The 23,700-nt window shown below is 54.0% G+C and overlaps 1 protein-coding gene across 4 annotated transcripts in view; it reads left to right on the top strand.

The window, feature by feature from the left end:
* PHLDB3 (pleckstrin homology like domain family B member 3) overlaps positions 1 to 20,004 on the top strand; it is a 20,534-nt gene extending 530 nt beyond the window's left edge. Inside the window, exons 1-15 of one of the 4 annotated variants that reach the window (XM_040634083.1) lie at positions 1,134 to 1,413; positions 2,049 to 2,231; positions 2,469 to 2,606; positions 3,985 to 4,113; positions 4,367 to 4,528; positions 5,326 to 5,436; positions 5,599 to 5,682; positions 6,033 to 6,143; positions 12,940 to 13,039; positions 13,172 to 13,262; positions 13,349 to 13,436; positions 13,836 to 13,892; positions 17,645 to 17,864; positions 18,484 to 18,569; positions 19,589 to 20,004. In XM_040634083.1, the coding sequence (XP_040490017.1) occupies positions 1,162 to 1,413; positions 2,049 to 2,231; positions 2,469 to 2,606; positions 3,985 to 4,113; positions 4,367 to 4,528; positions 5,326 to 5,436; positions 5,599 to 5,682; positions 6,033 to 6,143; positions 12,940 to 13,039; positions 13,172 to 13,262; positions 13,349 to 13,436; positions 13,836 to 13,892; positions 17,645 to 17,864; positions 18,484 to 18,569; positions 19,589 to 19,723 (1,947 nt within the window). In that variant the 5' untranslated portion in view covers positions 1,134 to 1,161 and the 3' untranslated portion in view covers positions 19,724 to 20,004. Of the gene's footprint in view, positions 1 to 1,133; positions 1,414 to 2,048; positions 2,232 to 2,468; positions 2,607 to 3,984; positions 4,114 to 4,366; positions 4,529 to 5,325; positions 5,437 to 5,598; positions 5,683 to 6,032; positions 6,144 to 12,939; positions 13,040 to 13,171; positions 13,263 to 13,348; positions 13,437 to 13,835; positions 13,893 to 17,644; positions 17,865 to 18,483; positions 18,570 to 19,588 lie in introns of those variants that run through there. The other 3 variants (XM_040634084.1, XM_040634086.1, XM_040634085.1) reach the window with 3 other exon arrangements.
* The last annotated feature ends 3,696 nt before the right edge of the window (positions 20,005 to 23,700 follow it).

Raw genomic sequence — 23,700 nt, 5'->3', positions numbered from 1 at the left:
CCCTCCACCCCATAGCAGAGTGGGGGGGGGCATACTTCCCCTGTCTCTGGGCGGGTCTCTGACTCAGCTCAGGGCACCCCCTCCCCTTGCCCAGCTTCCCAAACCGGTCGGAGCCCTTCTAAAGGGCTCATTAGAGGGGAGAGGCCCCTATCTCCATTCCCCCCTTCCTTTCAGGATTCCCGGGGTCTGGGCATTAGGGAGGCGGTTATACATAGGTGACAAAGACGACTAGACCTCCAGGGGGCAGGAGCAGGCGGGGGGCGCTGGAAGCAGAGTGGGGGGGTCGCGATGCTGGCTTTTGCGAGGGTGGGGCCGGTGGGGCCGGGATGGCCGGATGCCGCGGCAGCGGGCGGGGCAAACTGGTCTCTCCCTCCTCCCTCGGGAGCTGTTGGACCTGTTGTCCCCCCCCCCTCCACTTCCGGGCTGCTGGGGAGGGGGACAGAGCAGCTTCTCTCTCCTCCCTCTTCCCCAGCCACCTGTCCCGCAGACAGAAAAGGCAGCGCCCAGAGCGCACAGGGAAGCACGCCAAAGCCTGAGACGGTGAGGGGGCCGAGGCCGCGGGGGAGGAGGGAGCTGGAGACGGTCTTCTGGGCTCCCGGGGGTGGAGGGAGGCTGGAGTTTGGGAATCTAGCCCCTGGGAGGAGCAAGGACGCAGACTCTTGGCTTGTTCAGGGAGGGAAAGTAGGAGCCCCGACTCCTGGATCTCTGAGTGAGATGACGTGGGCGCTGCTCCCCCGTACAGTAGCCAAGTCTACCAGGCTCGGAAAAAGAGGGTGCGGGATCTCGGACGCCGGAGTCCGGGAGGGAGAAGGAGATGAGGTCGCTCTAAGGTGCTCCAAGGGATTGCGGGGGTTGCTGGGAGGTTACAAGGCTGGACACCTGGGTAGGAGAGGCCAGTAGGGGGCGTGCTAAGACCCCCAACTCAAATTCGGGTCGAGCCTTGGGGGTGTGGCACCCTGGGAGCCATCGAGCCCCGCCCCTAGAAACTCCAGGCCGCGCCCCCGGAGCGCTCAGTTCCAGTCTTTGATCTCTTAGGCCCCGCCTCCTGGAGCTCTTTCCCAGCGCCGGAGCGGTCGGGAGCCTCCTGGGCCGCAGCCCCACGCTGCCAGGCCACGCCCCCGGAACTCGGGCCCGCCCACTCCGCTGGAGCACCAAGCGGCCATGGGGACGCCGAGCGGCCCGGACGAGGGGTGCCAGCCGCCCCCGGGCCCGGAGGGCGACGCGGAGGTCCTGCCCCAAGGGGCTGCGCAGCCCCAGGTGCACCCCGAGGACCCCCACGAGCCGGAGGCGCCCGAGGTCCCGGAGGAGCCCCAGAGAGTGAAGGAGCTTCCGAGCGGCCGAGGAGCTGAGCAGCAGGCTGAGGAAGAGGAAGAAGTGGAAGAAGGCAGCAGCACGGAGAGCAGCCGCGACGCGGTGAGGGACCTGGAGGGCGAAGGAGGGGTCACGGGGGGGGGGGTCCAGAGAGACGGACAGGCGCTAGCCGGTGACAGAGACACAGAGGGACAGGTACAGAGAGACCGGATACAGACCTGGACACAGGGAGACCGAGAGACAAGGTCCCAAAAGAGGCAGAGACTCAGGGAGATGGGGATAGAGACACAGACAGAAACCCAGAAACAAAGGACGGGGACGCTTAGAAGGGAAATACTCTGAAAGGGAGAGACACGTAGCGATTCAGAGATAGAGACGGTTACTGAGCCGGAGAGACAAAACCCAGAGAAACGGGGGAAAGACTCAGAGCGACCCGGGGAGAGAGGGAGAGAGATCCAGGTCTACCAGGACGCGATGCCAAGAGAATGGGACTTGGGTAGTGAAAAAGGGACCTTCCTTGAGTCCGCTGCGTACCTCCGTCCCCGACTGCGAGCCCCTGGGCCTCTTCCCGGGCCGGGGGGCTCCCGCACCTGCACCCTCCCCCACTTGAATAAAAGTGCATGGCGACTGACTGGGGCTGATCAGAGCCGCAGACCCGGGATTGCGGTGGGGGGTGACCTGCCCGGTGACTGCAGTGGCGAGACCTCTCCTCTTGACCACGCCGCCTCCAACCTCAGGGGGAGCCTTCGCCCCCGGCACAGACCCCGGCCGCGCCTCCCGCATCCACCCAGCCTGGGGAGGGGGTGCGAGGGGCGGCGCAACGGCTTCGAGAGCAGCAGCTGGAGGCACTGACCCGCGTGGCCCTGATGGAGCAGCGAGTGAAAGAGCTACAGCGCCAGAGGAAGGAGCTCAGGATCGAGGTGAGGCTGCGGGCCTCGTGGGCAGTCTGGCCCCAGCTCAAGGAGAGCCCTCCAGGCCAGGCTCCCGGGCCTTTCCTCCAGCGGGATCCCACTCTTAGGCCTCCAGCCCTCTCCTCCCTCCGAATCCAGGAGCTCAGACTCCCACGCACCCCACTCGGACCCAGGCGTCCGAGTCCCCAGCCTCCTCCTTCCTCAGATCCCGACCTCTGGGCCCCAGCCCGTACATTCTCCCTACAGATGGAGGTGGAAGTGGCCCTTCTGCGGGGCGAGCTGGCTGGGGAGCGGGTGGCTGCCCGGCGCGAGGAGGAGCAGCTCCGGGAGCTGCTTGGACAGCAAGGGGACACGGAGCAGGGCTCCCGGGAGCAGCGGGAACAGGTCAGTTTCTCCTGCGCGAGCTTCACCGATATTCCTGATGGTGCTCCTGGGACCTGAGCCCCAGAGTTATCCCCGTTCCCCAAATGGGGATACTTGGGCTGGGGGCGTGGGGGTGGGCAGATGCTTCTTGTTTTCCTCCTCCCTCCCTGACCAACGATTTTGGGGCCTCTTCCCTTGGCCTTCGCTCTTTAAATGTCATCTAGACTGGTGATGGGTAGTAAGGAGGGCATGTATTGAATGGTGCACTGGGTGTTATACACAACTAATGAATCATCGAACTTTACATCAGAAACCAGGGATGTACTGTATGGTGACTAACATAATATAATAAAAAAAACTTAAAAAAAAATGTCATCTTGTGAAAAAAGTCAAACCGACCGTCAGACGGGTGGCGCTGTGGTGTGCTCCCCAGTTTCAGCACTAATTAATCTTCCATTCTTGTTTCATATCCCCTAGTTTGCTTTCCTGTCCCCCGTTTTAAAAGCCAATCCCAGACATGATATTGTCTGCAAATTCTTTAAGAACCTATTCATTCTTCAGGTGTGATAATGATACAGGGATGGTGTTTTTTAAAAAGAGGCCGAGCTCTGCACACCTCCCTCTCTCTCACCCCCAAGCCTGTGGTCAGTCAACATGCCCCTTTCTTTCTGCTTCCTGAACCTCTCGCTGTAGTCCTTCCAGTGCCCCAGGATAAGGGCTCCTCAACCTGGTTGGCCAAACCAGACAGGAGCCGCACCAAGCCTGACTTTCCACTGTCACCTCCCTCTGTGCTCCTCATCTCTACCCTCTGACCAGAGTTTACCCCTGAAACTTCCTGTGTTTTTCAACTACTGTGCATTTGTGCTGTGTTGTTCCCTCAGCCCGAAGTGCCCTTCCGGCTCCGTGTAGCCCCCCGGGTCTAAAAGTTCCCTGATTTTTGAGGCTTATCTTAAAATCCTCACATTCAGGAAGGTGCTCCCCATTCTTGGTTCCCGTAGTCTCTGTGTTCTCCTGTCCTGATCGTCCCAGCCTTCACAAGAGTGACCTAGACAGGGGGCGCCTGGGTGGCTCCGTCGGTTAAGCGTCTGCCTTTGGCTCAGGTCATGATCTCAGGGTCCTGGGATGGAGCCCCACGTTGGGCACCCTGCTCAGTGGGGAGCCTGCTGCTCCCTCTCCCTCTGCCACCCCACCCCCCCACATGCACTCATGCATGCTCATGCTCTTTCTCTAATAAATAAAATCTTAAAAAAAAAAAAAAGTGAACTGAACAGACAGGGTCCCTGCACTCTTGGAGCCAGCACCCAGGCAGAGTTCTGAGATCCGGCTAGCCTGGCCCATGCTGGCCTCTGTTTCTCTTCCTGTGTCCAGACTGAGGCTGAGAGCCTGGATGTTCTTACAGGAGCAGAGGCAGCTGAGCCAGGAGCGGGATCGAGTGGAGGGTCTTCGCCAGAGACTGCAGGAGGCCCAGGGACAGCTCGACTCCCAGCCAGAGGACCAGCGCGAGCGGCTCCTGCAGGGAGTACAGGAGGTGAGGGTCCTCCAGATGCTCTCGGGGACCTGCTATCCAGGCTGCTCTTTCCTCAGGGCCCAGAGGTCTAGGCCCTCAGTTCCCTGCTCCCTCACCTAGGAGTTCAGGCCCCAGCATTATAACCCCCAGGACTTGGGAATCTAGGTCCTCAAGCCCCTCTTCCCTCCTTGCCCAGGACTCCTGGCCCCAGCCCACTTACCCACCCTGGGCCTGATCGGGTCCAGGCCTCCAGTTTTTGCGCTCCCACCCGCAGATGAGGGAACAGCTGGATGTGGCCCAGCGTGCGTACGAGGACCTAGAGTTCCAGCAGCTGGAGCAGGAGAGCCGGCGGGAGGAGGAGGACCGGGACAGCCCTGGGGCCCGGGCAGTGGACCCCAAGGTCCGGGAACTCCAGGCCAGTGTGGCGCAGCACAGGGTGAGTCGGGCAGGGCTAGCCCTCCCTCCCTCGCCGCTGCCCTCTGACTCCTCCTTTCCATGTCTGGCCCTTCCTCCGTTGTCATTTCCCACCTGCCTCACCGTCTTCAGAAGAGTAACAACCATGATTGATGTTTATTGAGCATTTACTGTGTGCCAGTCACAGTCCTAAACGTTTCATGAGTCCTTACTCATCAGGTCTTTACAAGAATCTGCGGAGGCCAATCTGACTTTTGTTTCCATCTTTACAAATGAAGAAACTGAAGGTCAGGGTGCTCAGTTTGTAGAGGGTGGAGCTGGGATCTGAACCTCCTAGTTCGGCTGCGGGGCTCCTTTCCCCACCTCCGTTTCTGGATCTTCTCCCTGTCACTCTCTCTTTTCCCTGCTGTCTCTGTTCTGCCTGCACCTTGCCTCCTTTCTCGCATCTTCCTCTTGGGGACTGTCTTGGTCCTTCTTTTTTTGTATCTATTCTGGTTGGTCTCTCTGGCCCTTTCTCTCTCTGTTCTCCACAACTCTGTCTGGGTCTCTGTCTCTCTCCGTCTCTGTCTGTACATCAGATCCTCCATCCCCCCCAGCCCACTCCAGGTCTCTTCTGGACCCCCAAAAGGGAAGAGGGCACCAGGGAACTTAACTCTGAGCCCCCAACCCCCACCCCTTTCCTGGGTACCCAGGTCCCAGGGTCTCTGTTACGGGGTGCAGCAGCAAACCCCAGGCTCTCGAGGAGGACTTGGCTCTGTGGGAGCCAGCTGGGAAGCCTGGGGCAGCTGAGTAACCGGGGCCCTGGGCCGTGCCCTGCAGCGCCGGATCCAGGTCTTAGAGGAGCAGCTCAAGTCACTGGGGGAGCAAATGGCAGCTGAGAGCAGGGGACTGAGCCGGAAGAAGGAGGAGGCCCTTCAGGCCCTGACGCAGGTGAGTTCTCCTGGGAGACCTGTCCGACGGTCCTCACTTCCCTCTGGGGCATCCCATTGCCGCTCTGCACCCCAAGATGTCTCCCCGCCCCAGGCAAGGCTGCCTGGGCGGCCCATTCCGAGTCTGTGATGTGCTAGCCGGTGATAACTTGCTCTCCCTTAGGAACGGAGCCGACTGCTCAAGCTTAATTGCCTCCAGGGAACCCCGGGTGGGGACTTCTCTGAGTCCAACCAGGCCCTCACTAAGGTATGGAGATTTCATGCACCTGTCAGCCCTTCTGGCCTCGGACCCAGGAGTCCATCCCCCGACCTCTTCCCCCCTTCTCCCTTGGGATCCACTGTTCTCAGCCCCTAAAGCCTTTTACCTTTGGGACCCAGGAATTCAGGCCCCCAGCCCCTCCTCCTCAGGGAACCTGTGGTCTCGCCTACAGTCCTTGCTCCCCTAAGACCACAGTCCAGCTTTCTTGTGACCTGCAGCCTTTGTTTTTCTATCTGAGAAATGGGCTGACCCTGGAGACAAGGGCCAGAGCTTCCGGGACCTGGTGGGCCCTCTGTGATCCTTCCAGCTGCCGTTAACCTTCAACCCCTCTCCTGAAGCTCCTGTTCACCCAGAAGACAGACCGCCAGCTGCTGGTGCTCCAGGACCCCACCGCCCGCACTGCCTCCACCACTTCCTCCTGCCTCTTCTCCGTTCACAGCTCCCTGCAGGTACGTCCCCCACTGCCTCGGCTCCCCACGCCACTGTCTCGCCGTCACTTCCATCTCCAGAACTTTCCCTGTGACTTTCTCCACCATGGGGGCCTGGGGGAGAGGGAAGGATGAATGGGGGTATTTTGATTTTTATTAGGCTCACACTTTACTTAATGATTTTCTTTCTCCTGCCTAACATCTCACTGCTCCCGCGGCAGAACGGGACCGGGTGCACCCAGCAGTAAACTTTTTTTTTTTTTAAAGATTTTGTTTATTTATTCAACAGAGATAGAGACAGCCAGCGAGAGAGGGAACACAAGCAGGGGGAGTGGGAGAGGAAGAAGCAGGCTCATAGCGGAGGAGCCTGACGTGGGGCTCGATCCCATAACGCCGGGATCACGCCCTGAGCCGAAGGCAGACGCTTAACCGCTGTGCCACCCAGGCGCCCCCAGCAGTAAATTTTAAAAGCAGCCAAACAGGGCTTATTGATAAGAGGGCCCCCTCTCTCCACCCCACTGGTCCACAGCCCCCATCCCCAGCATGCCTCTTGTTTCTTGGGTACCCTCCTTCCAGATCTCCTTGAAACCAAGGGTCCCCACTCATTAATGGGTTACAACATTCCTTGTTACTCACTCTTCAAACTGAAACAGAGTAGAGAGTGTCAGAACACGGTGCAGGAGGCAGGGGGTGAATAGGAGGTGAAAAGTTTTGTTTCAGTTGTGTGGATGTGTGGTAAGCTCTTAGAAATTGGTTGCTGTTTGTTTTTTTTTTAAAGATTTCATTTATTTGAGAGAGAGAAACAGATAGTAAGAGAGAACAGGAGCAGGGAAGAGAGGGGGAAGCAGGTTCCCCACTGAGCAGGGAGCCTGACTTGGGGCTCGATCCCAGGACCCTAGGATCATGACCTGAGCCGAAGGCAGACGCTTAACCACCCCGAAATCGGTAGCTCTGATGTAAACTTTTTTCCAAAAATGTGTATATATGCTACTCATTGGCTTTGATTTTCTAATTAACTCTCTATCGTGGAGACTGTTTCCTATTGATCCATTTAGAGCCGCCTCGTCATTTTCAATGACTCTCATGATAACACTGTCAACAGGAGGAATAATGACAGCTGACATTTGTGGAGTCCTTAGAGTGTGCCGGGCACTGTGTTAAGTGCCTCACCCGATTCGCTCATTTGGTCTTTAAACGATACTACCAGCTCGGTTCTTGCGAACATTTTCTAGGTAAAGAAACAAGAGGCAGAGAGGTGAAGGTCTTTAAGTAGCTGGAATGCAGCGGGGCTGGGGTTTGAACCAGGCACTGGTTTCGGTATATAACCTCTCCGGGCTCTGGGTTGGGGGAAGGGCACAGAAGTCTCCACGGGGGCACTGACCCAGCCCTCCCTCTGCCGAAGGGGATTCGAGGCTTTTGTAGTTCAAGCAATGCTGTTATGAACACCCGTGTGTGTGCGTGTGTCCTTTTTCATATACCCAATAATAACATTAGTTAATATGAATTATTATTGATGTTATTCTGTTGTCTGATGTCATTACCTACCATGTATATTACTATAATATGTACTATATATTATTTCTTATTTATTAATTAACGTTAGTATTAATAACGATCTTGATTTTCGAGAGCTTAAGGTAGGCCAGGGTCGGCTCTAAGCCATTTTATCTTTTTTTTTTTTAAAGATATTATTTATTTATTTGTCAGAGAGAGAGAGAGAGACAGAGGGCACAAGCAGGGGGAGCAGCAGGCAGAAGGAGAAGGAGGCTTCCTGCTGAGCAAGGAGCCCAATGTGGGACTCAATCCCAGGGCCCTGGGAACATGACCAGAGCTGAAGGCAGATGTTTAACTGACTGAGCCACCCGGGAGCCCCCCATTTGATCATTTGAAGCACGGAGTTGCTACTACTTGGACGTGAGAAGCAGCCATATGTTGGCAGTGTGACATGGTTCAGCCTCTTATCCGTATCATGAAATCTATCCATCTATAAAATGAAAATATTTCACTTTGCTCAGAAGAACCCCCAAAAGTAGGTCCCATTATTATCTGGGTAAAGGGTTTGCAGACTTCCCGCCTGGGAAATTCACTTTCCAGCCGGTTGCCCTGGCAGCCTGATAAAGGTGGCGGGTCAGCCGCGTTGCCAGGCAACATGACTTACCGTAAATATGACCCTTAGAAGTGACTTGCCTACCTATACACCCTTGCTAGCAAGCCGCGTCCATTCCTATGGGGTTGTTACCTGAGTTATTGGCTCCTGTCCCACAGACCTGTGCCCACGGCCGGGGAGCCCATACCCACCTGGCACCGGGGTGCCACCTGGGGGGCCGCTCCAGACACTCTCCTGTGTGCTTTGCACCAGGTCGCTCATTTAATTTTTGCACCAGCCACACAGGGTGGCGGGACTACTTACTCACTCTACAGAGGGGAACTCGAGCCTCAGAAGATAGGAATTGCTGAAGTCACAGCCCCAGGAAGTGGCAGAGCTAGGTTTGGGCCAAGTCTACCTGTTTTCCACTACCGGTGCCTTTCAGGAGGCAAGGCGGGTCACGGGAATCCTTCAGACTCCCTGTGGGCACCGTGGCTGGCCCCAGCTCAGAGGGCGCGGCTGGGGACCGCGGGGCCGCCAAGAGCCCAGGGGGTATTTACTTACTCAGCCAGGAGAACACACGCAAGTGGATGACGAGTGTGTGAGTTAACAAATGACTCCTCCTTGCTCCTTCCTCTCTGTCCCTCCTAGTCCCGTTACGTCTCGGACTCCACCCCTTCTTTCCAGGATCACATGTTGCCCAGGCATTAGGGACCCTGCTTGGGTTCAAATACCTGTTCTGCTGCTTCCTAGCTGGCTGAACTCAGACACGTCTCTTTGCCTCAGTTTACTTAACAGCACCCACTGGTTGATGGCTATGGTGCTTAGCATGTGCCTGGCACGTAGGAGGCGTTTAGTGAACGTGCCGTTCTTACTCTGATTATCATTACGATTATTAGTATTATTATCGTTATTAGTGCCTTTCTGCTACCCACTTCCATCCTCATCTCTGATCTTGTGACCCTAGACCAGCCTCTTCACCGAATGTCTCCATCTCACTTCTTATCTCCCAGCAATCTCTTCCCCACACAATAGCCAGAGTGATCTCGACCACTCCCACTTGAGTCCTCCCCTACCTAACGCTGTCAGTGCTCCCCTGAGCCTCCTCACCTCGGCCGACCGGTCCCTGCATGATCAGGCCCCTGGCCACCTCTCACCACTACCCCCCACATACACTGTGCTTTAGCTGCAGGAGCCCTGACCTGCCAACATTCCCTGCTGGCTCCTGCCTCAGGGCCTTTGCATTTGCTGATCCTTCTACCTGCAACACTGTTCCCCTCAGTCTTCCCTGGCCCACGCTCATTCTTTGGGCCTTAGGGTCAGTGTCCTGAAGGCTGTCCCCGGTCTTCCAGTCGGAAGCTGATCCTCTGTTATGACACCTTCATCTCTTTGCTCACAGCTGTTTCTGATGATACGGTTATTTGTAGGATGGATTATTCAGTTCCTACAACATGAGCACCATACAGATGAGGCTTGGGTCCCCCTCACCCTCTCGTTTCCTCTACCAGGCATCTCAGGTCTCAGCTAGGACATGGTGGGGATAGCGGTTGAAGCAAGGGAAGAGTGAAGAGGCCCAGGGGCTCGGGACTCAATGTCCTCCTTGTGGAGGGAAGTGAAACTTTCCTGACTCCCCTGGGCTTCTAGAAGCTTCTGTGGCTCTGCAGGGCACCAGGTACGCTGTTAGGCAGGCACGAGCACTTGACAAATCCTGGCTGTTACTATTTTGTCCAACTTTTTTTTTTTTTATTAAAGATAACACGAGTATAGAAAATCACGTGGAACACACGCCCAGCTTAATTATTACATGGGAACATTCTGGAGCTGCCAGCTGTGTCAGGAGGCAGCACTGGCAGCCACTCCGGAAACACAGCACATGCCCCTGAATGATGACCCCATCCGCCTCCCAGAGGAGGACCACTGGCCTGGCGTTTCTAGCAATCTCTTCCTCACATTTCTTTGAAGTTCGGTCAATTAAGTGTCTGTCCCGAAACATAATAGTTTACTCTTACTTTTTTTTTCGTGGCTATATATTTTAAGTCTTTATAGACTTCCCCTCTCTTTACTTTTTTTGTCCCCCTTGCAATTTATTTGCTGAAGAAACCAGATGGCCGTTCCTGTAGTTTCCCAGGCAGGGTTTGCTGATTGTGTCGTGGAGGTCATTGTCACCTCTCCGCCTCTTCGTATTTCCCAGGAAGTGGGCTGCGGGGGCCTGAGCAGAGGCAGGGTCAGCATTTTGCAAGTCTCTCGGGGGTGGTGTGTGCCTGTTTCTCTTTGTCTGGCGTGGGTGCCTTCATCTCTTGGTCTAGGAGAGGTCTCAAGTGGTAAAATTCCAATCTGTTATTTCTCTTGGGACACCTGGGGGGGCTCAGTTGGTTGGGCATGTGCCTTCGGCTCAGGGCATGATCCCAGGGTTCCGGGATCGAGTCCCACATCGGTCTCACTGCTCTGCAGGGAGTCTGCTTGTCCCTCTAACCCTCTACCCCATTCATGCTCTCTCCCTCTCAAATAAATAAGTAAAATTCCATTATTCTTCCTCATCTATTCGTTGGAATACTTCCGTAGAGAGAGACTTGCCTTCCTGTACATTTGGTTACCCAGGGGTATGGTTTTTGTAGAAAATGCGGGACACATGCTTGCTGGCTTCGCTTTATTCATGTGTCTTCAAAATAAAGAGTTGCTTTAGTTACATCCTTCCCAAGGTGGCCAATTCAGCTTTTCCTCTCCTGTTATTAACTCATGGATTAAATATATTGATGAGTTCTGATCTATAGCAGTGAGTATCCTTACTGGTGCTCAAATTATGCGACGTATTATTTTTATTATTCTTTTTTAAAATTTTATTTTTAAGTCATCTCTGCACCCAGCGTGGGACTCGAACTCACAACCCCAAGATCAAGAGTTGCACACTTGGGGCGCCTGGGTGGCTCAGTCGTTAAGCGTCTGCCTTCGGCTCAGGGCGTGATCCCGGCTTTCTGGGATCGAGCCCCGCATCAGGCTCCTCCGCTATGAGCCTGCTTCTTCCTCTCCTACTCCCCCTGCTTGTGTTCCCTCTCTCGCTGGCTGTCTCTATCTCTGTCGAATAAATAAATAAAATGTTTAAAAAAAAAAAAAAGAGTTGCACGCTCTTCCTAGTGAGCCGGCCAAGCGCCCCTCTTCTATTATTATTCTTCGTTATCCATGCGGAGATGGGGTTTTTTTTTCTTTTTAAAATTCAGTTTTATTTCTTTCTTTATTCCTCTCAAATAAGAGAGTATTACTATAAATTATAAATTACTCTCAAATTTTCATCTTTTGGTAACTTTTTATTTTAAAGTGGTGTAAGACTTACAGAAAAACTGCAAAGACAGTAGAAAGAATATATGTGTACTTGGCTTTCAGATTCTGTAATTAACATTTTACCACATTGGACATGTGCTTTATTATTCTCTCTCTCTGTACACACACCCCACACACACACAGACGCGCACACACAGACGCGCACACACACGCATGTACACAAACACTTCATTATTCTTTTTCTGAACCGTGATTTCCCCTTACTCCTAAATACTTCTACATTTATTACCCAAGGTCAAGGCCACTCTCTTACATAACCACAGCGCAGGGATCAAATTCAGGAAACTAACGTTGGGATAATATTATTGAAATAACCAGATCTTATTCATATTTTGTCAGCTGTCCCACTGTTGTTTTTTCTAGCAAAACCAAAACAAAGCCCCCAGTTTTTTTCTGGCCCCGGAAGCACAGGCTACATTTGGTTGTCACGTTTATTATTTTTTTAAAGCCAACATTCCGCTCGTTCAACATTGGAGGGTATGGCGGGCTATTCGGAGAGATGACTCCCCCCGTGGTCTCCATCCACTGGAGGCAGCCCCGGGTTACCGGTTTCTCGAGTCTTCCCGGAGATATTCAACGTTTATACAATCTGTCGTGAATATACTTTTGTCATCTTTTTATGCAGAGCTGGTATATTCCTCGTGCTGCTCTGCTCTTGTGTCTTGGAGATTATACGCTGGAGAGTTCTCTGGGGGTGTGGCTGGTGGCTGGTTTATACGCTCCGCCTCGTTCTGATGGGCGTTGGGTCGTTCCCCGGCCTTTGCAGGGAATCATCTCAAACTCAGGTCATTTTGCACGTGGATGAGTGTGTCCACAGGGTATGGCCCTAGAAGTGGAGTTGGGGCTCAAACATGTAGGCATTTGCCATTTTAAAAATAAAAGCAGCCGAAGTGGCCTCTATAAAGGTTATTCCAGTAGAAACCCCCCCACCCCGCAGGACTGTGCGAGAGCGTGGGCATTTCCCACATCCACACCCACGTGATAGGCATTTTTTTTACAGTTTTATTGAGATACAATTCGCCTGCGCCGCAGTTCACCCGTCAGAGGTATACGGTTCGGGGGTTTGTCGTACATTCGCAGAGTGGCGCAGCCGTCCCCGCACTCCATGTTGGAACGTGTTTATCATGCCCAGAAGAAACCCTGCATCCTCCAGCTGTCGCCCCTCACCCCCCGCCCCCAAGCCCTGACAACCACTCCTCTACTTCCTGTCTCTAGATCTCCCAGGCTGCGCATTGCCCTGTGCGCCCCGTGGGCCTAGCTGCTTCCCCCCAGCATCGCGTTCACAGTCGCTTTCTGACCGGAGCCAAGGAGCTACTGGATTCCTTGGTGGCCCTCTGGCTGGGAGTTGACATTGAGCCCCTTCTCCAGTGATGCATGGGCCTTGTGTGCTTTCAGGGCTCCATCGGCCTCCAGAGGACTGGAAGCCTGCCGCGGAAGAGGGGAGAGAGAACGAGCCAGAGGGGATCCCCGCGGCCTCTGTCCCTCCACTATTCTGGTGAGGGCCCCTCCTCCCCCATCACCGCCCTTCCTGCAGCAAGGATGGAGGACTCTAGATGCCTGTGGGTGGAAGTGGAGGGGCTTGGACAAGGGAGAACCCTGGCCCTTAGCCCCAGCCCTTCTTTCCCAGGACCCCTCGAGGCCTCGGCCCTCCCCCCAGCATCAGGAGACTCTGGAAGACACCCGCTCTATCAGCTGCTGAACTGTGGCCCTGGGAACAGGTGAGACGTCAGGGAGGCAGAAGGTGGGGAGATGGGAAGAGGCTGGGCCACTGTAACCTGCCCCGCTCTCTGTTCCCTCCTCCCAGCTGTGGGGCCCTCCACCCAGACATCGCCCGCATGGAGCTGCTCCTGCAGCAGGCTGTGGCAGAGAGGGAGCGGCTGCTCAAGGCCAGGGTGAGACCCCAGGCCCTCCTCTGTAGCGTCAGGAGACCCTATTCTAGCCCCCTCTGCCTTCAGACCCAGGGGTCCGGGCCCCCAGCCCCTCCTCCCTCAGACCCAGGAGTCCAGACTCCCAGTCCCTCTTCCCTCAGACCCAGGAAGGAGTCTGGATCCCCAGCCCCATCTTCCCTCAGACCCAGGAGTCCAGGCCCCCAGCCCCTCCTCCCTCAGACCCAGGGGTCCAGGCCCCCAGCCCCTCCTCCCTCAGACCCAGGAATCCTGCCCTCAGCCCCTCCTTCCTCAGACCCAGGGGTCCACGCCCCCTCCTCCCTCAGACCCAGGAACCCAGTATGTTTTTCCCCCCACTTCTAATTGGTTGGCAACCTCATTGACTCCTCCATCCTCACCCCACAGGAAGGGATGAAAAGAAGCAAAGAAGGTTCCTCAGGCCCTGCTGTACCTGCCATCATGGTCAGTCCACCCCTGCCCTCAGCCCTACCTCCTTGCTCTGTTTCTGCCCGGCCTCTCCTTTTTCCTCTCTCAGCTTCTCCTCTTCTCCAAAACAAAAGTGTCCGGGGGTTGGCAAGGGGAGGGGAACTGAAAAGGCCTGGTTTCTGTTTCCATTATGGTTCTCTGTATCCATCATGTCCTTGGGTAACGTGCTCTACTTCTCTGTGCCTCAGTTTCCTCTTCTATAAATGGGTGACAATGTCAGCACTTACTGTAGAATGAGGGCAACGATATATGCTGGGGCTTTTCAAAACCACTTAAAACGTTTAAAATTTTGTTTGATTCTTTTAAAAATCTTTATTATACAAACATTCAAGCATACGTAGGGGTAAAATAGATCGGTAAGTCCCCGTGTGCCCACCGTGTAGCTTCAGTGATTGTCAGTCTTTTTTTATTTTTCTAAGATTTTTATTTATTTTTAGTAATCTCTACACTGCGGGGCTCGAACTCACGACCCCATTATCAAGAGCCGCAGAGTCCCACACTCTACCAGCCGAAGCAGCTGGGCTCCCCAGTGATTATCAGTCTTGCGTCTTGTCCTACCTGCTAACTTCGTTTCACTGATCCCTCACCTACTTCCCACGCTGCCCTGGAATATTTTAAAGCAAATTCCAGATACCGCATCATTTCGTCTACGCCTCACTGTGTAATGCCCTTGCCATACTCTAGGAGATGGTTAACAATTCTGTAACATCCTAATATCTGATCCACATTCACCTCTCCCTAACGGTCTCCGAAATGTCTTTTTATGGTCGGTCATTTGAATCTGGACCCAAACAAAGTACACCTAATGCACTTAAAATGTCTCTGAAATCTCCGAGATAAAGAGTCCTCCCTCCCTACTTTTTAAAAAAATGCCATTTATCTGTGGGAAAAAATTGAGTCATTTATCCTGCAGTGTTTTGCACATTCTGGATTTAGCTGACTGCTCCTTATTAAAATTTTATTTTTACCCATGCTAATAGCATGAATACATTTTTCTTACAAACGAATGCTATTGAATTTGAGGAAGTGAGGGTCTCCCCATTGTACCTCCGGAGGCACAAGTGTTTTCCTCTTGTCGAGAAGCCTTCGAGTCTTTTTTTTTGTTTGTTTTTAAGATTTTATCTACTTATTTGAGACAGAGCATGAGAGAGAGAGCATGAGAGGGGGGAGCGGCAGAGGGAGAGGGAGAAGCAGACTGCCTGCTGAGCAGGGAGCCCAAGGCGGGGGGTGGGGGGGTGGGGACGACTCGATCCCAAGACCCTGAGATCAGGACCTGAGCCGAAGACAGATGGTCAACGGACTCAGCCACCCAGGCGCCCCCTTCGAATCTTTTTGAATACTTTTCCACATACACTGATGAAACCCTATTTTGTGAATTTATTTTTCCCATAAGCCAGCACACTGTTCCCAATCTGCCTTTTGTTTTCTCAACCATCTGTCCTTTCCTTATTATTATTACTATTATTGTTATTTTAAATATTTCCTTTCTATTTATTGAGTGCCTGCTGTGGGGCAGGCCCAGGGTCACAGCAGTGACCCAGATGGCCATCCCTGCCCTGGTGGAAGCTGGCGTTTAGAGGCAGATGGACAGAAAAAGCAGCTTCAGTGAGTGAAATTTTAAGTAGCTGTCAGGTGCTGATAAGAGGCAGGGAGTGAAATAAAGCAGGCAGGGCAGTGGAGCCTTCCGGGCTGCCAGGCGGAAGCTCTGCCTCATTAAAAATGAAGCACTCCTGCTTGGAGCGTCATCATTTATTAAACAGCCCCCTGCTCCGTGCATTGTCGCGCCCCGCCCCCGCCCCCGCCCCCGTTCGCCCCACCTTCTTGTACGAGCGCGCAAGTGTTTCTCGGGGATTCGCACCTAGAAGCACAGTCGCGGGACTGGAGAGCCTGACCTCGAGCTCGTCCTTGCAACAGTCCTGTGAGGAGGGCACTGTGATAGCCCTCGAATTACAGCACGGGGAAACTGAGGCTCCAAGAGGGGCAAGTGGGAGCGAGAGGGGCAGGTGGGAGCGGTGGAGTTGAGAGTCCGGAGCCCATTGGCTCTCTGGATTGGGGCCCCCTTTCTGCCACTTCCTACGTGGGTGACCCTGGTTTGTCACTTCCTCTCCAGAAGTCTCCGTTGCTTCATCTGGCAAATGGGGACAATAGATTTTAGGTTTTGGTGGTTTTGTTTTTTGGGTTTTGTTTGTTTGTTTGTTTTATTTATTATTTGACAGAGAGAGACAGCCAGCGAGAGAGGGAACACAAGCAGGGGGAGTGGGAGAGGGAGAAGCAGGCTTCCAGCAGAGGAGCCTGATGTGGGGCTCGATCCCAGAACATGGGATCATGCCCTGAGCCAAAGGCAGATGCTTAACGACTGCGCCACCCAGGCACCCCAGTTTTTGGTGGTGTTTTGTTTTTTTGTTTTGTTTTTTTTTGGAGAGAAAACGAGGTGATCACTGTGGTTACTTGGCACAGTGCCCGACAGGGAGTGGGACCTTTCACAGACATTGGTGATCCTTAGTGTAACTTTCTGGATTTGGCCACAGGACCCAGAGAAGATTCCAGGCCCCAGTGGGTGCCCTTTTAACTGTTAACTGCTCCTTCCCTTTCTCTGCATCTACCCTCCACCTGCCTCTCCCCATCTCCATCCAGTGAGTCTCATCTGTTTCTCATCCTCCTTGCTCTGGCCTCGCCTCTGTCTTCTCACCTCATTTTCTCAGCCCTTAATACCTGAGGTGTGGTCTGTGGACCAGCAGCATCGGTGCCCAGGGAACTTGTTGGATACGCAGAACCTCACCCCCACCCCTGGCTGAACCCAAAACTGCATTTTATCAAAATCCCTAGGGGGTCTGCCTGCCCGCTCAAGTCTGACTCACACTGCTCCGAGCCTCAGTGTGACCGTGGGGGTCATTACCATTCTTTGCAGGGATCCTTTGGGAAGAACAGGTGCGATCAGGCTGGGCCTCGTACACACTAGACACTTTCATTGCCTTGCTTCTCCCCTTTCTGGCCACCTGAGATGACCACTATACCTGGTGAGGCCCAGCTCCGTCAGCTCTAGCTGTGTGACTTGGGCCTAATGACTTAACCTCTCTGAGTCTTGGTTTCCACATCTGTAAAATGGGCGTAATGATGTACTTACCTCCCTTCTGCCCAATTTTTTTTTCCACTTACCTCCCAAGAGAGTTTGAGAGGGCAGAGGGATTATACCTATAAAGTGCTCAGCACAGGAAATAACCACTGATTTCATCACAATAACAATAACGGTAGTGGAAACTGCTCTCCTGTATCCATCACTTACTTGATCCCTGTTTTGCAGGATATGAGGGCCCCCCTGGGCTCCCTCACTTCTCTGCCATACCTCTTGTGTTTCCGGGTGAGCTCTGGGGGCAGGAAGACCTGGGTTTGTGTTTCAGCTCTACCCTCTAGAAGCTCTGTGTGACCTCGGGTGGATCATTTTATCTTCTTGTACCTCAGTTTGCCCATCTGTAAAATGGGGCTCCCAGTACCCCAGTCCCAAGGGCAATCATGGGGAGTCCAGTTGTTGCGCCTAGTAAGCCCCGGTCAGGGTGTCCTAGTCACTGGGTGCAGCTGCCAGAATCATTCTTATGATGGGCATTGTTGATATGGCTAGTTAAAGGCTGCGGCCACCCTTACAGGTGAGCAGGGGAGCAGGACCCCCGGCTGCCAGACCACCCTCTCCCTGACCCTTTGATGTCAGCTGCCCCCCTCTCTTCCCTTCCCAGGCCCCGCCCCCACCCCCACCCCGCCCCCCGGGCCCTCGGGTCTTGGATCTCCGGCAGCACCTGGAACGCTGGGGCCACAATCCCGAAAGCTGCCCACACCTAAGGGTGTCCGGAGGCTGCTGCCGTGGATCCCTGGTGAAGATGGGCGGCCGCATTAAGACCTGGAAGAAGCGGTGGTTCTGCTTTGACCGCCAGGCCCGCCGTCTGGCCTACTACGCCGGTAAGCCCGGCTCGGCCGTCTGGGACCTTGGGCCCCTGGACTCTGGAAGTGGCCACTCCGGAGGCCTTCCCCACCAGATACCTAAGAGACCCGGCCCCCTGCCCCCTTCCGCTTAGGCCCACAAGTCTGGATCCCCAGCCCTGTTAGCGACCCAGAATCCAAATCCTGAGCCCTCCTCTGGAGCATGGGTAACAGTTTCGTACAATTCTGGCTCCCCAAACCCCTGAGATATTTTTCCTGAGATACCCAGGAGGAGTCAGAGCCAGCATTGTCCTCGCCCTCCCCCCACCCTCAACACCCAGGGCTCCAGGCCCCTCACGCCTTTTCTCTGGGGCAGTCAGGGATTCTGAACCTCTCCTGAGTCTCTTTTCTTCTTCAGGACCAAGGCACTCGGGGACCTAGGATTCCAGCTCCCCAAACCCTATTCTCCAGCCTTGTCCAGTCTCCCTTCCAACCTCAGTATTCACTCACCTCTCAACCAGGGTACTTAGGGACCTCCAGACTCTGCCACCATTCCCTCACCCCGACACCAGTCTCAGGACTTGGTCTAGCGACCCCTGCCCAGATACACAGACACACAGCTCTCACTGGCTGTCTCTCCCTCGCTTCCCTCCGTCAGACAAGGAAGAGACCAAGCTCAAAGGCGTCATCTACTTCCAGGCCATCGAGGAAGTCTATTATGACCACTTACGCTGTGCCTTCAAGGTGAAGTCCCCGCTTGGTTGCCCCCCTTCCCTCCCGGCCAGAGCCCCTGCAGTCAGACCTTAGCTTGGCCCCCGGGTAGACCACACCGTCAGGGTCCTCCATCCAGCCCAGGAGGAGCCCACCAGGTCACTTCACTGCAGCGACCACAAATTAAGATCTCAGTCTCTGGCTCTCAGCCACTGTTACTTTTCTCGGAGCAAAAGATCTAGAGCAAAAATTTGGCAAGCTCTGATGCCAAGCTGGGAATAAATGGACGAAGACGTCAGCGCGAGGACGGAGGCAGCCTGGGAGCATCTAGAAGAGGCGATGATTTCTCAGCCTCTGCCCATAGTTGCCAAATGGGAATGGGCCACATGGTGTCACTTCATATTCCTTTGCCCTCGGGAACTCAGAAATTCGAAATTTGTACAAACGCAGTGCCAGAAATCTAAATGTTGGCAACTGGGACGGTATTTAGAAAGCCCTGGGGAGCAACCGACTATGGCCTCTTAGAGCTTAGGTTGGAATCCCAGCTGTGGGACATCAGGAAAGTGACTTCCCTTAGTCAGCCGTCATTTTCTCACCTGCAAAATGGGCACAGTGGAACCCATTTCCTCAGACTTGAGAAAGTTAACAGCGGGTAATGAATGGGTGTAAAGGATTTACTCAATTCAGGGTTGGCAAGTAGCTACTTAATAAATGGGGTGTAGATAATAGCTTCAGTTACAAACCAGGGGGACCTAGATTTTTGTGGGGGGCGAATGTGAATGCTTATATTTCTAATATAGAAGGTAGTCCAGAAAGGGGACACGAGTCTTCCTTCTAAATTCTTCCTGCTTCCCAAATCCTAAGCCCCAAAATGTTAATTCATTTAATCTTCATAACCCAGTGAGGTAGGTAGCATTATTTCGGAAGGCAGATGGGGAAATCGATTCAGAGAGTCTAACTAACTGTCCAATGCCACACAGCGTGGAAGTAACAAGGCAGGGATTCGAACCTATAGGTTCTGTTAACCACCTTCACTCTGCTGCTTAACCCAGAGCCCCAACCCTCGCCTGACGTTCTGCGTGAAAACCTACGAACGTCTATTCTACATGGTGGCGCCCAGCCCGGAGGCCATGCGGATTTGGATGGACGTCATTGTGACCGCTGCTGATGAGAATCACGCCCCCTGAGGGGCCCGCCCCCTTAGGGGACGTCCCGACGAGGCTCCGCCCCCACCTCTCCGCCCCGCCCAATGTCGGAGGGCCAGGGCCCGCCCCTTTGGAACTTCTGGGAAGCCTGCAGGTGCCTAGGCTCGGCGGGCCTGAGCTGTAGTGTTTTGGGCTGCAGGTGCCTTCCCCCGACGGGAAGCCAGCCCTTGGGGCCCTGCGCCGGGCAGGAGGAAGATTGCAGGGGCGGGAAGGAACTATTTATTGGTGCTCCTGTGATACCGAATTAAACACGGAGGAAGACAGTTGTTGCTGCAGTGTGTTTCTAGCACAGGCGTCCGGGGCCCCTTAGCCCCTAGGCAGGACATCCGAGTTCTAGGTATCTCCGAGAGCCAAGCGTCCCACAGCCCGTTCTCCTCACTTTAGGAATGGAGGCCTTCAACATTAAGGTCAAGGCTTGGAGAGGGAGTGGGGGGAGGCATGCGTCCTTCATCTCTGGCAATTTTGTTTTTTTAGTTTCTGGGCCCCCCTGCTTCCACCCTTTTTGACTTGACTGGAGTATTGGCAGTTTCTAAGACCTTCTAGGCTTCTGTCCTCGGGGCCTTAGCACATAATTTTTCCCTCTGCCCTGGCTTTCAGCAGCTAACTCCTCATTCCTCAGGTCTTGGGATGTCCCCTCCTTCGGGAAGCCCTTCCTGCCCCCAGAGCTGTTTCAAGTACCCCACTTTGAGCTCCCCTGTCTCCTCCCTGAACACCCTAGGTCATCACTGGTAATGGATCTGTGTCCCATATGGACTGGGAGTCCCATGAGTTCAGACCCAGTGGTGTCCTGGTTACTGCCATGTCCTCAGCACCATAGGGCACATTTCATGAAAATGGAAAAAATGCTTCCCTTTCACCTCTTGGTCCTCGTACATAATGTTCCTTTTGCTTAGACACCTTTCCTCGCTCCACCCTACTACTCATCATTTAGGTCAAAGCTCAGATGTTTCCTTCTCCAGGAAGCCTTCCCTGATTCTCCTGGCTGCATCAGGTGCTTCCTCTAGGCTTTCTGTGTCAGCCAGCCCCGATCCTCCCTGAACCAGCCTGTGCCTCCCCCGTCACAGCCTTGACAACTCTGGGTCATCACTGTGGATGAGTGTGTCTCCTGTGCTGGATGGGAGCCCCGGGAGGCAGGGATTGGGGCTGTTCGGGTCACTACTGAGTCCTTGGCACACAGCAAAAGGCCTAAGTGCAAATTAGGTGTTGAAGGAACGTCTGCTGGCTGAAAAAACTGATGAGAAAGAGCTGTTAAGGATCGAGGACAGCAGAGAACAAGGCAGACAAAGGGCTCTTCATTCTTTTAGTCTTACTCAAGGTGTCCCCTCCTTCAGGAAGCTCTCCTCAATCCCTAGGCTGGATCAGGTGCCTATTCTGGGCTTCCTCAGGCCCCTGGGATTGCTCACTACTGCCCTGACCACTCTAGGCCCTCACTGTGTAGAGACGGGTCTTCGCCCACTGGAAAGACCTCTCTGGAATGAGGCACTCAGTCCCTCTGGTTCCGATTGGCTCAAAGCCGGGATGTCCCATTGCAGGATTTCTTAAGGGTCCAGATGCCGTGCTCCTGAGTCCTGGGAATACAAACACCTCCATCCCTGGGCCCCCGGGGGACCCCTGTGTCCCTTGGCCTCCACCTCCTGGTGCCAGACATCTGGATTCTTGGATCAATTCATCCCACAGCCCCTCAGCAAACTAAGAGCTCATGGGGGAGGGCCAGCCTCTCAGACACGTGATCAGTGTAGTTGACAGGTCCCTCCCTGTGCCAATAGCCCTTCCAGGTATGATGCTCTGTGGTTGCCATCTGGAAATTCTTCATTTTCTTTTTGAATTTGGATTTCATAAGGTCTGAAGGGATGTCAAGCATGCGCTGGAGGGGATTGGAGCCTTGGTTCACGCAAGGCACCGCCTCCCGCCGCCTCCTGCATCCCCGGGACAGGCTCTGTCTGCCTTTCTCTCCCTGCCCCTGCCCCATGACCACTGCCACCTTCCAGCTTTGGCAGGGCCTGGGCGCAGCTGGGAAGAGCAGGGTCATGCACTCGTGCCTCATGGCATCTCGAGTAGGGCATGGCAGTGGGCAGCTGCCCACCGGAAGGGGAGCCCAGCAACCCAGTTGCTCTGGTTGTGGGGCAAGGTCTGTAGATACCTGCTAAGGTCTGTGCTCTCAAGCGTCCAGGGTGTTTGCCTTTGGGAATATGACATTAAACACCAGGAGTGCTGGAGAAAGATGGCAGAATTAAGGAAAAATGTATTTCTATCTTAATATCTTTAATGGCACTCTTTCCTGCCTTTTGAACCAGGTCCCCATATTTACCTTTTACATGGAGCCCCGCAAATTACGTAGCCGGGACTGCCCCTAACCCCACCCTTTCCCTGACACATCCCAGATTACATGTCCCAGAGGGAGTGGGTCTGAGATAAGCCGGGAATGTCACTGGGCTCAAGGCCTGTCTTGGCCCAAGGGACAGGAAACCATAGTGGATATGGCCCCAAGATTGTCTGGGGCCCTGGCATGACCTCCAGAGCTGAGGACTGCCTCCACACTGACCTCTCTGTTCACCTATCTGGGGAACCAGGTTTGAAATCACTTCGCAGTGACCTCTGGGAATAGGAGAAGGGAAGAATCACAGAGCAGGTGTGAGGAGAGGCCCCACATTCCACCCTCCCTCTGCTCTCTGGGCCTGGGCCAGGTGGGGGTCAGCACCCAGAATCCAGGCAGGCCTGAGCAAGAGGAGACTCCCCACCCTGGGTACCACTCCCTCCCAAGATGCTAGTTCTTCTGGTCTGGCTAGTTGGGGTTCCTCCCTGAAACTCTCCCACGCAGCTGGGGCCTGCAGGGCCTCTGCTCCTGAACAGGGCCTCTGCTCCTGTAACAATAGTTACAGTATTATCGCCCTGCCTCACTCCATTCCTCAGGAGATAGGGGTTTTCAGGTCCTTTTGGCAAAGGAGGCAGCTGAAGTTCAGAGAGGGAATCCCAGTTGCTTGAGGTCACACAGCAAGTGGATGGCACAGGCAAGATTGAAATTTCAGTCTGTCCAATTCCAGAGTTCAGTCTGTCCAATCCCACTGGCTCACTCCACCATGACAGCCACTCCTTCCTTTATTGTAAAACAGATCTCTCGGAGGCTCAGAGAGGTGAAGACCCTTCCTCGGGGTCACACAGCAACCCCTAAGCAGGGCTGGGATTTCAAGGCTGGAAGGCTGGAAGGCAGGGAGGCAGGGGCCGGTGCTGGATGATTTCACAAGTAGTCATTCACTTTCTCTCTGTGAGCTTCAGCGTGATGCCAAGTGACGTCACCTATCTAACTGAGGTGCTAGTCATTATTGGGAATAGGGGTGCCCAACGGGGTCTGGAGAATAGATAATATCCTTATGAACACAGTCGCTCTTTTCCCCCGGCATAGATAAATCTTATCTATGAGCCGGGAGAAACAAAGGAAGGTTAGAGATGTAGCTTATTAATGATATAATATAGTATAATAATATAAATGTTATTATATAATAAACAATCTATATAAATACTATAATATAACGTAACATAACACAACATAAGCGGTCACTTATATGAGCCTGGATATGGGGATGCTTAGTCATTTTGTGGTTTGCACGCTGTTCTTGTTTCTGAATTCAAACTCGGTCAAGCAGTGGTCGAGTGTGGCCCCCTCCAGCACGCCACGGGGTGGCCCTGTCTGGGGTTGGTGTTCTGCGTAGGTGTTGGTGTGTAACAGAACACCACGGCCTCAGGGTGGGTGCCTGGCCAACTCCCTGATGTCAGAGGCTGCCTTTCTTCCCTACCTGGGAGACTGCCCAGCTCCCTCACTGGTCTCCTGGCTTTCTCTCTCCTTCCAGAAATCTTTTCCTTTTTTACACAGAGGCCACAGTGACATCCTTCCTGTTTCTCTCTCTCTCTCTTTCCTTCTTTAAAATAAAATATACATTTAGCAAGTATACAGCTGGGTTATT

Source organism: Ursus maritimus, unplaced genomic scaffold (genome assembly GCF_017311325.1).
Source record: "Ursus maritimus isolate PB19 unplaced genomic scaffold, ASM1731132v1 scaffold_19, whole genome shotgun sequence".
In the NCBI taxonomy this organism is placed as follows: domain Eukaryota; kingdom Metazoa; phylum Chordata; class Mammalia; order Carnivora; family Ursidae; genus Ursus; species Ursus maritimus.
This window is presented reverse-complemented; position numbering and strand designations above follow the sequence as displayed.